The sequence below is a fragment of the Octopus sinensis genome, linkage group LG18, assembly GCF_006345805.1.
Source record: "Octopus sinensis linkage group LG18, ASM634580v1, whole genome shotgun sequence".
Classification (NCBI taxonomy): domain Eukaryota; kingdom Metazoa; phylum Mollusca; class Cephalopoda; order Octopoda; family Octopodidae; genus Octopus; species Octopus sinensis.
In genome coordinates, this window is record NC_043014.1 from 44,808,172 (window position 1) to 44,824,273 (window position 16,102).

Consider the following 16,102-nt stretch of genomic DNA (forward strand, 5'->3'; position numbering starts at 1 on the left):
CAAGAATTGACAATGAGCAGTTGGCAGCCAATAGCTGACAATGAGCAGTTGACGATGAGCAGTTGACAGTCAATAGTCGACAATGAGCAGTTGACAGTCAATAGTTGACAATGAGTAGTTGACAGCATTGATCATTCATATTGGATTGCTGTGTTAGTTTAATATCATATCTACAATTGGCACAGTACAGAGTATGTTCTGCACGAACATATTAATTCTGCGAAAGGCTATTCTAGATAACCATATCCAAATATATATTTGGATAATACTATTCCTACACCCTTGTACACACCCCAACATTGTCATAACATTATTGGTGACGAGATATCCAAATCCCTGAAGACATAACAAATACAAATCTCTAATCTCCTTCAAAGTGAGATCCTCTAACTTCAGTGCACTTGTTGCAGTGTTCCACCTGCTTTGTGAAAGCTTCCATGGATGTCCTCCACAGTGAAGGTGTACAGGACCCTTGTCACAGCCCCCTTCACCTTGGGGAACAACCAAAAGCCACAGGGAGCAAGGTTCAGACTGTAGGGAGGGTGAAGGACAGTCAAGTAGTTAGTTAGAATTGTGAACAAGTGCAGGTGCTCTGGCCTTTTACTCTTTTACTTGTATCAGTCATTTGACTGTGGCCATGCTGGAGCACTGCCTTTAGTCGAGCAAATCGATCCCAAGACTTATTCTTTGTAAGCCTAGTACTTATTCTATCGGTCCCTTTTGCTGAACTGCTAAGTGCCTAAAGGACACACTGCTTCTTTTTAAAAATCTTTTTAGCCAGTACCTATGACCCTTTAGAAAGCCTGCAAAATATTCAAAAGCCGCTGGAGGCAAACATAGTTTTAATAAATCAAAAGTTTATGATGTATGGTATCTGACATACATATTCGAGCGTGATCGTTACCAGCGTCACCTTACTGGCACTTGTGCCGGTGACAAGTGAAAATACATTCGAGAGAATTCGTTGCCAGTACTGCTGGACTGGCTCCTGTGCAGGTGGCACATAAAAAACACCATTTGAGCATGGCTGTTGCCAGTATCACCAGACTGGCCCTCGTGCCGGTGCCACGTAAAAGCACCCACTACACTCTCGGAGTCACTGGCGTTAGGAAGAGTGTTAGGATGGTGCTAAGAGCACCATCTGAGCGTGATCATTGACAGAGCAGCTAACTGGCTTCTGTGCCGGTGGCACATAAAAGGCACCATTCGAACATGATTGTTACCAGCGTCGCCTTACTGGCACGTGAAAAAACATTCGACCGAGGTCGTTGCCAGTACCGCCTGACTGGCCCCCATGCCGGTGGCACGTAAAAGCACCCACTACACTCTCGGAGTGGTTGGTGTTAGGAAGGACATCCAGCTGTAGAAACTCTGCCAGATCAAGATTGGAGCCTGGTGCAGCCATCTGGTTCACCAGTCCTCAATCAAATCGTCCAACCCATGCTAGCATGGAAAGCGGACGTTAAACGATGATGATGATGATATATTTATGTATGTTTGGTCAAATAAATGCCACTGGCCATTCTGAGTTGTTCCTTTGTTTACATTATACTGAAGCTACTTACCTATTCTGTCCTCTTCGTTATCGACATTCGATTGATTCTCAGGTGAGGAACTGGTCTTCCTGCCATACAGCAGTTTTTGGATTGTCGAATCTGAAGCATGGCCATGTATGTTCCTCTGCTTGAAGCGGGCTCTCTTGCTGGCATCGTCGTCTGTTGGCTCAGATTCTGTTGTTGCTGACATTGTGCTGGACATTTTGTTGTGTGTCTTCACTTTTGGAAGCTGGGCTGATCGGAAGAGAAGAAACAAAAACAGGGGTAGAAAAGGGACATTGTTATAAACCATACATCAATGGAGAAGTCATAGACTGGCTATGGACTTGTCCTTTCCTCTCTGGAACAGTAGAAACAATAAAAAAAAATTTTTTAAAAAGCTCAAAAGCTTGAATGGCGGTGCCCCAGCATGGCCACAGCTCATGAGCTGAAACTAGATGAAAATGAAAATGAAAAATGCAACATAAGAGGACGCGTCTCATTTACTCGTTTGTTTCAGTCATTTGACTGCGGCCATGCTGGAGCACTGCCTTTAGTCGAGCAAATCAACCCCAGGACTTATTCTTTGTAAGCCTAGTACTTATTCTATCAGTCTCTTTTGCCGAACTGCTAAGTTACAGGGACATAAACACACCAGCTGGTGGGGGGGCACAAACACAGACACACAAACACACACATATATATACATATACATTTATACGATGGGCTTCTTTCAGTTTCCGTCTACCAAATCCACTCACAAGGCTTTGGTCGGCCCGAGGCTATAGCAGAAGACACTTTCCCATAGTGCCATGCAGTGGGACTGAACCCGGAACCATGTGGTTGGTAAGCAAGCTACTTACCACACAGCCACACTATACTTAATATTTAATGTCATATCGCTACCCTCTTGTAATTGATGCGTATCTTCAAAAAATCTTTTGTAAATGTACATGTGTGTGTATGCAAGTGTGCAGTTATGTAAAAGCACCCACTACACTCTCGGAGTGGTTGGCGCTAGGAAGGGCCTCCAGCTGTAGAAACTCTGCCAGATCAAGATTGGAGCCTGGTATGTGTGTGTCTGTATGTGAGTGTGCAGTTATGTAAATTAGAACAAACAAATATCTTAAGGTACACAGCCAAACACCAAGTAGTGATACATGTGTGTGTCTGTCTTACCAACCACTTGATAAGGATGGTGTTTTGTAGCAGTGTGGCAAAAGAGACTGATAAAATAGGTACCAGACTTTAAAAAATAAGTATGGGATCAGGTTGTTTGACTGAAGTCAACAAGGCAGTGCTCCAGCATGGCCACAGTCCACAAACTGAAGCAAGTAAAAAAAAAAATGTTTGTGAAATACTCACATGATAAACTGGAGCTGACAACCGGGAGATCATCGGACAGGAAAACTCCGCTCTTCCGTCGAATGGAGAAATCTTTCATATCAGTTTCCTGAGCATACAGATCTTTGGGTTGCTTCAAGACGGGAAGTTCAAATTCATAGTAACCGTGTCCAATGAGGGCTGGTGAGATGAAAATGCCTGAATGTCTGTAGTTCAATGTCGATTCGGACGACTCCTGGGTGACAGATTGGTTTGGGACTTTTTCTTTCTGTGAACAACCAAGTCAGTGGGGGACGCATCGTACGTCTGTTGGTGGATGCCCTGACTGTCCACGCTCTTTCTTCGATGGACGACTTGTGTCTCGGGAAGGAAGCCATAATTTTCCTTTGATACCGACTGATTCTCAACCCATTTTCTATGAGGGATCACAACATCACCTCTCGAGATAGCTGCACTTTCATTGGATACGCACTGATCCGTCACTTGTTTTCTACGTGGTATTACTGTATCTCCTCCGGAGGTAGCTGAACTCTCCTTAGACACAAATTGATCGTCTACTTGCTTTTTATGTGGGATTACTACCTCTCCTCCAGAGGTAGTCGAGCTTTCTTTGGATACAGACTGATCCTCCACCTGTTTTTTGTGGGGGATTATCGTATCTCCTCCGGAGGTAGTTGAGCTCTCCTTAGATACAGACTGATCCTCCACCTGTTTTTTATGCGGAATTATTACATCTCCTCCAGACATAGGAGCACTCTCTTTAGATACAGACTGATCCTCCACCTGTTTTTTGTGTGGGATTATCGTATCTCCTCCGGAGGTAGGAGCACTCTCTTTAGATATAGACTGATTCTCCACCTGTTTCCTATGTAAAGTCACCTGATCAACTTCAGGGGTAGCAGAACTCTCCTTGGTGATTGAATGGCCTTCAACTTGCTTTCTATGGGAAACCAGTGGCTGTTCTTCGGGCGGAGAAATAGGCTTGCTTGCTGTCGGAGTTTGTTGATCAACAGATTTGATTCCGGAATCTGTATTCGTTGAGTCTGTTTTCCGTTTCACTGTTTTAAAGCTATTGGGATAGATCAACTGGTCCCCAGCTTCAGGCTTTTGAGGAAATTGGACACCAGCTGTCTTTTGTTTAGTGACTGTGTCACCAGACTCACCAGAACCAAGGGGAATATCTGCAAATACAATAATATATATAAATACACACAATGTATACATGTATTTACGTAAATATACATACATACATAAACTGCAAGGACATGCCCTCCAACTCAAATTAAAACTTTAGATATTAATTTTTACATATAAAATTAAATGACTTTTTTTTAAAGTCATTAAAAAAGATGTTAATTTAATGACTGAAATTCAGAGAAAAGCAAATAATTTCATGTTAAACACTATTTCCCTGTGTTTTTCAATCTGAATACATACACATGTGTGTGTGTGTCAGTGTGTGTGTATACTAACATATTCATACAAAGGTGTGATGCTTAGAATGGCACTCAATGTCTCCTGGAAGAGTCATACAACAAATGCCGACATATCAGGAACTACCAAAAGTAACATTGAAGATACAGCATAGAAGGGTGAGACTAGCTGGACACAACAATGAAACTGCTAACAAGCTAGTGCTCTGGAATCCAATGGAAAGAAGATGACCTATATTGACAACTTGCTGGAGAATACTGGTATGGAAGGGATACAGGAGGTGAGGAGCATTATGGAAGATCGAGATGAATGGGGAAAATGTTTGGAAACAGTCTTGGGGTGCCCAGAGAGACGGCCTAGATAGATAGATAGATGTGTGTGCGTGTGTGTGTGTATTCGTATATATCATGCCTTATCATATTTATCTATATCACTATCTCCACACACACATATATATATATATAAATATATATATATATATACACACAAATAAATGAAAGAATGGAGTTGAACGACGAATTAACAAAATTCCTTTATTTTATTTTCGACATATGTTTCGAAGGCTGCATATTCCTAATTTCGAAGGAATAAGGGGTGCATTATGCCGCCTTCTCATCAGGAAAAAACAAGGAACTTATGTTAGCATCAAGATGCACAAAAACTTTTAGATGACTGCCCACACGGAGCCCATAGCGATAATGAGTGTTTCTTTAAAATATTCCATTATAAGCAGTGACGTCACTGCTTATAATGGAATATTTTAAAGAAACACTCATTATCGCTATGGGCTCCGTGTGGGCAGTCATCTAAAAGTTTTTGTGCATCTTGATGCTAACATAAGTTCCTTGTTTTTTCCTGATGAGAAGGCGGCATAATGCACCCCTTATTCCTTCGAAATTAGGAATATGCAGCCTTCGAAACATATGTCGAAAATAAAATAAAGGAATTTTGTTAATTCGTCGTTCAACTCCATTCTTTCATTTATTTGTATTTAAAAAAACACACAAATTTCCACACGATAGCACGTGATCTCTGCCCTAGGCATGTAGCTTCAACCGTGTTTTTCTGACGTGAATTTGCTACCCAGGTATCGGTTAACCGAATTATCCATAATAAGATAATTCATTCAACTACTCAATTATATATATATATATATATATATATACACACACACACAGAGTTGAAACACTTCTGTCACAACCTGGGACCTTGAAGACTGCTTTAATGCAAGAAAGTATACTAGTCCCTTAATATTTGATATTCAATATTTCATCTATTCAATAAGACAATCAATACTTCATTTCATTTTCCTATATATATACTATTTATACTATATATACTATATTCTACATTAATATTATAAAGAATATAAATAAAACATAAAAAACAGACATAGATGGAATTCCTTTGAATAATATATATCCCTCTATACACAATCATACAAACCCCTCTTTATTTATGTGTGCGTGTGCGTGCATATATATGACGTATAAAATTTTCTCTAAATTTGTATGTTGTTAGGAAAAGAGATTTCATCATTTCAAACATAGTCATTCTTTGGAGAAAGAGAAAAGTCTTTTTGTGTCCTTAGTCCATCAAAATGTGGAAGTAAGGAAGAATTAGTATTTGTAAATGTGTAGGAGGAAAGTAATAGGGCAGAGAGAAAGGAAGAGAAATTAGAAGAGAGCAAGGCTGGGGGGTGAAGAGAGAACATGAACAAAAAGGAAGGGGTTTTGGGGTCAGTAGGTTTGTTAACAACTTCGTTCAATAATAATAATATACGCATTCATACACATCTGTACAAATATTTGAAATTAAACTGCTGCCCCATATATTCTCACAAACACACACGCGTGCATGTATATATATATTTACATACTCTCACTTTTTACTCTTTTACTTGTTTCAGTCATTTGACTGCAGCCATGCTGGAGCACCGCCTTTAGTCGAGCGACTCGACCCCACGACTTATTCTTTTGTAAGCCCAGTACTTATTCTATCGGTCTCTTTTGCCGAACCGCTAAGTAACGGGGACATAAACACACCAGCATCGGTTGTCAAGCAATGCTAGGGGGACAAACACAGACACACACATGCATATATATATATATATATATATACATGACAGGCTTCTTTTCAGTTTCCGTCTACCAAATCCACTCACAAGGCTTTGGTCGGCCCGAGGCTATAGTAGAAGACACTTGCCCAAGGTGTCACGCAGAGGGACTGAACCCGAAACCATGTGGTTGGTAAACAAGCTACTTACCACACAGCCACTCCTGCGCCTATATACAACATATATAACATCAAATAGTAATCTTGTGATAAACAACAGAGGTGTGAGTGTGTATATGCTTAGTATATATATGTATTTACACACATGAACATATCTATGTATTCATGCATATGAAGCTACGCTCATGCATATTTGAGTGCAAACAGGCTGACACAATCTTTGCATCTCTTTATACAAACACAACCATTATATAGGTACACACACACACACATATATACATGTACGCTTAACACTGCATAAATGCATAAATATAGGCATTACATTGTTATACAAATCAACAACCTCTCACGTCAATCTATAGACTTTCACTCTTCTAAGATGTGATGAAATAAATAACTGTATTTCTAAAAAGATGTGTAACTTTATGTCCTAGTTAGAAATGACTATATTTTAATAGAGTTAAATTATTAACCCTTTCATTACCAACCCAGCCGAAACCGCCTCTGGCTCTCTAGTACAAATGTCTTGTTTTCATAAGCTTTGAATTAAAATCTTCCACCAAACCTTAGTCACAATTTATGTTCCTAACACTAGTTTAATGATAACTAAGTTATTTTACTAAATTCTTTGTTATATTTAAGATTAATTGAAAGAAACACAGAGCATCTCCAAATAAATACAGTAACGAATAGATTAAATATATAATAGAGAAACAATTCTTAACCCTTTTAATACCAACCCAGCTGAAACCACTTCTGGCCCTGTAGTACAAATGTCTTGTTTTTATAAGTTTTGAATTAAAGTAATTGAAAGAAACACAGAGCATCTCAAAAGAAATACAGTAATGAAAGGGTTAACATGCAGGCTTCAAATATAGAAATTAAAAACAAAATGACCTTTTACAACTCCATCTACAGAAGAAATACCCTTTTTGGCCCAAGAAGGTAGTTTCTCTTCAGACAGTACTTTAGCAATGGGAAGTGACGGAGAATCTTCTTTTTCTTCCTCCCTGTCAGCATCATCAACAATGGTCATTAGGGGTTTGCTGTCACCATGTCTGGCCCAAGATGGAAGATTAGGGTCAACATCACGAAGTTCCGCTTCCTGGCCTGTACGTGCAGTAGTTAAGGCAGATTTGGCCCACTGTGGGAGATTAGGGTCCAGTTCTTGTGGCAGTATTGCAATGCCATCTACGTTGTCATCCTACAAATACATCAACAACAAAAATAAACAAAAACCATTCAAGAGTAACTGAAACAGGATCTTTCTTAACCAGTGAAAATTCCTATCTTAATAGTCTAGAGTAGATGAACTTCTTTTGTCTTAATTATTTTAATGGCTGGTGACAAATATCCTGCACATTGAAAGCTAAGCCAAAAATGTTTTGATATAGAAATTGGTAAATTATAGAGAGATCTCCTCGGTGACCAAAGGGCGAATTTACCAGGCCATCGTTTGTACTATCCTCCTCCATGGTTGCGAAGCATGGCCTATGAGGGTAGCTGATCAGCGAAGGTTGGAGGTGTTCGACAATGACTGTCTCTGCCGCATTCTTCACTGCCGACGCATTGATCGGGTTCCTACAGCCGGTCTTTGTCATTGCCTGAATCTCCAGCCCCTCCCTTTGGTGCTACTACAGCGGCACTTAAGGTGGTTCGCTCATGCGGCCCGGTGTCCAAAGGGTGAGCTGATTCGCGATGTCCTCCTACCCCCCACCTCCACCTCCCAACTGGCGCAAACGCATGGGCGGGCAGCTGAAGTCCTGGGCAATGACGATAAAGGGGGACCTCTCTGAACTCTCAGGTCCACGGGTGGTCGGACTGTGCAGATGGAACCACGAATGGCTCGCTATCTCCAGTGACCTCGCACAGGATCGTCGAGCGTGGGATCCCATAGTTCGTGATGCCGTTAAGATCAGAGAAGAAGCAGGCTCAACCCGTCCTGGGTGAACGCCGTCACAAGTACATTTTAGACAACTTCTTTTAAAGTACAATCTGACATGGATTCCTAGTAATTTCTCCAAATCTATAACAGGATTTGAACACTGCACACCAATCCAATGAAATATTTGTTTTGCAATTTCTATATCAAAAGAAATGTTTTTGGCTTAGTTCACAATGTCCAAAGTATTTGTCACTGAGGAGAGACGGAAACTGAAAGACACCTCTCTCTCTGAGTTAGTATGTGTTAGCGTTTCCTTGACTGGACATTGTGTGGTATTTGTAAACAAATGTCACCATCATATAAATTTTATATTTTTTATGTGCCCTTTTCAAGCCTAGCCAGGCTCATGGGCCCGGTTTCCCAGTTTTTATGGTGTATGTGTTCCCCACTGCTGGACGGGACTCCAGTCCATTGGAGCATTACTCAAGAAACAGGAAGAAAGAGTGAGAGAAAGTTGTGGTGAAAGAGTGCAACAGGGGTCGCCACCACCTCCTGCTGGATTCTCATGGAGCTTTTAGGTGTTTTTGTTCAATAAACACATACAACGCCCGGTCTGGGAATCGAAACTGCGATCCTCCGACCGCGAGTCCGCTGCCCTAACCACTGGGCCATTGCACCTCTGCATCATATAAGAGGTGTCCTTCATTTCCAGTCTTCTATGGAAACATGCCCAGCCATGAGAAATACTACCTTACAAGGAAACAGGTGAAGGTTGGAAATGATAAGGGCATCTGGACATAGAAAATCTGCCACAAGAAATTCTGGCTGACCCATGCAAGCATGGAAAAGTGGACATTAAAATGACGATGATGAATAATGGTAAATTTTGTACCAAAGAAATTAATATTTGAAAATGTCTACTTTTACAATTGAATAGTAATTAATAAAAGACTGCTTTGACAAACCTTTGTTCGCTTTGACTTCCATTCTTCCATTATAGCTTTCCATTTACGTTCATCTGCCTTCAAAAATTCCGTCCGCTGATCATTCAACCTCGCTCGCCGTACATTCCACAGGGCCTTCTCTTCCCTCAGTGCAGCCTGTTCACTCAGGTCAGCATAATGACGCTTGATTTTCTCTCTGTAATTAAACAAATTAAAAAAGTGAGAACCAGCTCATGTGTTCGGCTTATTTGAGGAATTTCTCACGTTATGTTCAAAAATAGGTGCAGGCATGGCTGTGTAGTTAAGAAGCCTGCTGTGGTTTCAGGTTCAATCCCACTGCATGCCTCCTTGGGCAAGTGTTTTTTACTATAGCTCCAAGCTGAACAATGCCTTGCAAGTAAATTTGATATATGGAAACTAAGTAGAATCCCAATGTGTATGTGTGTCTTCATGCCTGTGTTTCTCTCCCCACTACTGGTTAACAACAGGTGCTGGTTAATTTACATCCATGTAATTTAGGAGTTCCGCAAAAGAGGTTGAAGAATAAGTAGCAGACTTTGAAAAAGAAACAAGAATGGCGGGGTCGGTCTGTTTGAGTAAAACCCTTCAGGATATTGTCCCACAATATCTAATGACTACAATCCAATGACTGAAACAAGTAAATGGTAAAATAGTTTTTACACCTAGTTGACCTTGAGGAAGGGTTGAATTAGGCCTGAAGCCTGGTGAGATCAAATCCTATCAGTCTAGGAAGGCCTGGCAAGAGGCACTGCTCTTCTTCCTTTGAAGATAAAACAATATAAACAGAAAAAAAAAGATGGAAAATATAATGCTGAATGAATTAGTTATTTTTAAAAATATCTTTTCCTTCCTCTCTGTCAGAAAGCACAAGGACTTACACACACACACACACGTACACAAACAATGGAATCTTCAGCCTACCAAATTCAATCACAAGGCTTCGGTTGGCCCGAGGCTGTAGCAGAAGACTCTTGCCCAAGATGCGACGCAGTGGGACTGAACCCGAAACCATGTGTTGGGAAACAAGCTTACTAAACCACACAGCCAAGCCTTTCTTTTCTATTATTGATTTAGGGAACAATAATGTTGATTATAAGTTTCCAATGGAGCAATCACCGGATCACCACAACATCAAATAGCAATAGCTATAAGGTACGCGGCTTGGTATTCAGCTCGTGATTGGAAGGTTGTGAGTTCAATTCCAGTTGGTGTGTTGTGTCCTGGAGCAAGACACTTTATTTCACGCTGCTCCAGGCTACTCAGCTGGCAAAATTGAATTGTACCGGTGATTCAAAGCACCAGTCATGTCGCATTCAGTGTCACACTGAATCTCCCTGAGAACTACATTAAGGGTACACAAGTGTCTGTGGAGTGCTCAATGTTAATTTCACAAGAAGGCTGTTCCATTGATCGGATCAACTGGAACACTCATTATAACTCGCAGAATGCCACTTAGTTACAAAAGAACATCTATGCATCTTGTGGAGGTCTGTGGCTTAGTGGTTAGGGTGTTGGACTCATGATCGTAAGCTTATGGTTTCGATTCCTGGACTGGGGCGATACATCATGTTCTTGAGCAAAACACTTCATTTCACATTGCTCCAGTCCACTCGGCTGGCAAAAATGAGTCAACCCGTAACAGACTGTCATCCCGTCCAGGTGGAGAATTTATATGCCACGGAAACCGGGAACCCAGCCCTTGTGAGTTGGGATAACTCGAGAAGACAAGTTTACCTTTTAGCTATGCATCTTGAGCTGAATAAATAAGTAGAAGGTCGAATTTATACACATATGTGATGGGCTTCAACAGAGTGACTATCTACCAAATGCCCCTCACAAGGCAATAGTCAACTTGAGACTATGGTGAGATTGAACCCAGAATCATATAATGTAGTATAACAATGTGGGAAGACATGGAGCTAAAGTTTTGGGTGATTTCCAACTGAGAATTTAGAGACAGTGATTGGCAATAGTAGAGGTAAAGGTAACATCATCGTTCGTTTAACGTCTGTTTTCCATGCTAGCATGGGTTGGACGGTTCAACTGGGGTCTGGGAAGCCAGAAGGCTGCGCCAAGCCCAGTCTGATCGGGCAGTGTTTCTACAGCTGGATGCCCTTCCTAATGCCAACCACTCCATGAGTGTGATAATAAGTGGTGGTGGTGGTGATTTTTGTTGTGGTAATAATAGTGATGGTAGGGGTGATGGGTGTTGATAACAGAAGAGGTAATCACAATGGTGATGGTGATGATAGTGTTGGTGGTTAAGTTGTAATGACAAAGAGGAAGCGGTGGTGAGATAATGGAGGCAATGGCTAACAACAGTGATAACTGATGACGATGGTGGTAGCGAAGGGAAAGAGGGCAGGTGGTTGCAATTAAACTCATGCAGAGAACATAGAAACGTTCCACTCACTTGATTTCAGCTTCCATCTCGGCCTTGGCCTTCATGAGAGACTGTTCTTTTTCGGACAACTCATCAGCTTTCTTCCTCATCTCTTTCTCCTTCAGCTTTCTCTATAAAATATGGAAGAAAATAAAGGTAATTCCAATCCTACAAAACCTCAGGATATTGACTTTAAACCATGGCTTGGACGGTCACTACATGCCTTCTCTCCCAAACATATCACATACACACACATGCATGTATGTATATATATATATATATATATATATATATATATATATATATATATATATATATATATATACTTTATTTAAAGCAGCAGAAAATTCAACAAAACCTGTTACTCTGAGTTTCACGTTCCCATTCGTCGGACAGTTTTTGCTAGAGTATTTGAGTACTCTTTTTTCCACCTTGTTTCACATTTATGTGTTTACTCCGGTATATATATATATATATACTAATAATAATAATATTAGGGAGTATAACTCCAAACTTACAGGGAAAAATTCAATTTAGTATTAAATCAAATTTCACAATATAAATATATAAATATATATACATATATATATATATATGTATATAAATATATATACATATATATATATATATATACACATATGTGTGTGTGTGTGTGTGTGTTAAATAAAATGAGACAACAAAACTCTACTATTTCCCTCTAGTTAACATTCTCATATCGTCTCTGATGAAGGGATATCCCTAATATCCCAGAAACAACTGTAAGACTACCTTTCTCTTTATAAATGACCTATAAATTCCACACTGCCTTGGTTTTGTTGTCTCATTTTTTAGCTAAATAGAACCAATAAAATATAGGACTCACAAGCTGAGCTTCTTCCATTTGTTCTTTAAGGAGTTGAAATTCTTTTTTCTTTTTCTCTTGCTGTAATTTCTTTATATTCTCTAATTCAGCTAAAAATTTAGAAAGAAAAGACAATGATCAATTTTTAGGTCCCACGAATGACAATTTCTTATTTAAAAAAAGTCAACAAACTTACCCAATCAAGGAAATAACCAAATACTGGGAAGCGTAATAACCCAATAAAGAAAAATGTAATGATCCAACCAGAGAAAGTATAATAACCCATTCAAGGAAAGTAATGAAGGAAAGCGTAATAACCCAGTCAAGGAAAGCATAATAACCTAATAACCTATTTCTTTACTACCCACAAGGGGCTAAACACAGAGAGGACAAACAAGGACAGACAAACGGATTAAGTCGATTATATCGACCCCAGAGCGTAACTGTACTTATTTAATCAACACCGAAAGGATGAAAAGTAAAGTCGACCTCGGCGGAATTTGAACTCAGAACGTAACAGCAGACGAAATACCTATTCCTTTACTACCCACAAGGGGCTAAACACAGAGAGGACAAACAAGGACAGACGAACGGATTAAGTCAATTATATCAACTCCAGTGCATAACTGGTACTTATTTAATTGACACTGAAAGGATGAAAAGCAAAGTCGACCTCGGCGGAATTTGAACTCAGAACATAACGACAGACGAAATACCGCTAAGCATTTCGCCCGGCATGCTAACGTTTCTGCCAGCTCGCTGCCTAATAACCATTTTACAGTTATTCACACAATGATTATAATAACATTATAAAGTGGTTAAGAAGTTCACTTTGCAATCACGAGGTTCTTAGTTCAACTGCACTACAATGGTATTTTGGGTAAGTGCATTTACCATAGCTTCAGGGCAAGCCAAGCCTTGTGAGATGGAAACTACATAGAAGCCTGTCAGATGGACTGTGCTCATAATTCATACACCCAGATTTGTTACGCTTGTTTTATACTGATTCTGGAAAATTACATTAAAAGTACATGTCTGTGGAATATTCAGCTACTTTGCATGCTAATTCTATGAGTAGGTTGTCCAACTGATTGAGGCTTCTGTGACAAATATGATAGTAAAAGTAAGACAAAAGTAACCATGATAGCAAAAGTAAGACAGGCAGCGAGCTGGCGGAAACATTAGCACACTGGGCAAAATGCTTTGTGGTATTTCGTCTGCTGTTACGTTCTGAGTTCAAATTCCACCAGGGTCGACTTTGCCTTTCATCCTTTCGGAATCGATAATTTAAGTACCAGTTGAGCACTGGGGTCGATGTAATCGATTTAATCCGTTTGTCTGTCCTTGTACTACAAAAACAAATAGAGGCCTACTAAATACCATACAAGATAAATTCTTGATTCACTGAACCAAGACTTACCTTTGCTAGTGGTGATTGCAAGTGATTCCACCAAATAAGAAGGAGAAGATAATCACAAGAGACTGACATGCCATTAATGAAGAGGCAGAGTTTGCTTTTCTGGAAACAAGAGGACAGATGCATGACTCCAGCAAACAAAGGACTTACTCAGATACTAAAAGGGGTAGAGAACATTTATGGTATCAGCTAATATATGTCACTCACAAAGCTTTGATCAACCGGATTCTGGTGTAGAAGTTACTTGTCCAAGATGCTGTGCAGCGGCACCAAACAACCAGGCATCACAGAGTTCCAAAGTAAACTTCTCACCTACACAGCTGTACCTGTGTCCATGGTAATCAGATGGATCTGGAAACACTCGGAAAGGGGAGCGAGAAAGGGAATAGAGAAAAATCTACTTACTGTTAATCCTCTTCAGTTCAGAGGCAGCCATCTCCTGTGCTTTGGCAGCTAAATCTTTCTTCATCTGGATCAACTTTTCCTTGCGTTCCAGCCTAAAACAACCGGGAACAAAAGGTCAACACCAGGTATGTTGATTTGGAAATCAACTGAATTATATATAATAAGCGATTTGATAAATAAAGGTGTGTTATATGTGTGTGGGACATAAAAGGCACCATTCGAGTGTTGCCTTACTGGCACTTGTGCCCCGTGCTAGTGGGGCGCTAAGAGCACCATCTGAGTGTGATCGTTGCCAGAGCGGCTAACTGGCTTCCATGTCAGTGGCAAGTAAAAGGCACCATTTGAGCGTGATTGTTACCAGTGTCGCCTTACTGGCACTTGTGCTGGTGGCACATGAAAAAACATTCAAGCGAGGTCATTGCCAGTACCGCCTGACTGACCCCCACGCCGATGGAACGTAAAAGCACCCACTACACTCTCGGAGTGGTTGGCGTTAGGAAAGGCATCCAGCCGTAGAAACTCTGCCAGATCAATATTGGAGCCTGGTGCAGCCATATGGTTCGCCAGTCCTCAGTCAAATCGTCCAACCCATGCTAGCTAGCATGGAAAGCGGACGATAAATGACGATGATATATATATATATATATATATATGACTAACTTTATAATATCAAGTTGCCTTGGCTGCATGATCTGCCAAACTGTATGGTGCATGCATGAGTATGTGTGCATGTATGCATACAGTTCAAAATTGTACGAAAAGCAAAAGAGAGAAACAAGTGAAAGAACAACAAACAAAGTGCATTAGTTTGGTGCTCAGGAAAAATGGAAGGGTCTTGACGTTTTGGGCCTATGCTCTTCCACAGAAAGAAATGAGGAAAGGAAATTGATGGAGAAAGAAAAAAACAAAGGAGAGAATAAAAACGTGTCTGGATTAACAGTTGCACATGTTGAACTCTGTGTGTGTGTGTGTGTGTATATAAGCATTTGTATAATATCAACAGTTACCTGGCCTGCATAGTCTGCCGTGCTATCTGGTGGAGACGACTGAAGTAACACTGGCTGTACTGCTGTAGGGACTTCAACTCATTCTTGGAATGGAAGAAGCGGATCTGAGGGACTTCGTTATTGTTCACGTTGCAGATGAAGTGCTGAGTGGAGAGAAAGGTCAAAGGTGAAGGAATGGTGACAAGACAGTTGAAAGATAAAGGTTCTAGTTTGGTCCCAATCTGTGACGCCTTGGGTAAATATCACCCACCTTGTCTTCGGATTGTTCAATATACCTTGTGAGGGTAATTTGTGAGAAAGAACAGTGTGGAAACTTATGTGTGTGTGTTTGTGAGAGAACATATATTACTATTTAGTGGGAAAGAGAGGGATTCTACTCCAACCCTTTTAATCTGTTCAGGGTCTCTGAGACTGGTCAGAGCAAAGGATGAAGTTACCCGCAAACCAGAGGAAAACTGGCTTGAATGTTTGAAACAGTAAACAACACTAAAGTTATCCAAGAACAGGTGGTGGTGTTAAACAGGAGAATGGCTTAAATCTATCACCTAAGAACTGGAACAAATACCATAAGGTGATGGTCTAACAATTTCACACCCAGGTACCTATTTTTCTGAATCCCAAAAGTTTGGAAGGCTAAGTTTTGCCTCTTGC

The 16,102-nt window shown here is 40.4% G+C and overlaps 1 protein-coding gene across 1 annotated transcript in view; it reads right to left on the reverse strand.

Moving 5' to 3' along the window:
• The window catches only part of LOC115221347 (gamma-tubulin complex component 6-like), a 70,506-nt gene that overhangs the window by 16,978 nt on the left and 37,426 nt on the right, over window positions 1-16,102 (reverse strand). Inside the window, 9 exon segments of the mRNA XM_029791522.2 lie at window positions 1,566-1,790; window positions 2,901-3,092; window positions 3,095-4,060; window positions 7,446-7,752; window positions 9,399-9,573; window positions 11,812-11,912; window positions 12,644-12,732; window positions 14,445-14,536; window positions 15,452-15,594. Coding sequence (XP_029647382.1) covers window positions 1,566-1,790; window positions 2,901-3,092; window positions 3,095-4,060; window positions 7,446-7,752; window positions 9,399-9,573; window positions 11,812-11,912; window positions 12,644-12,732; window positions 14,445-14,536; window positions 15,452-15,594 — 2,290 coding nt within the window.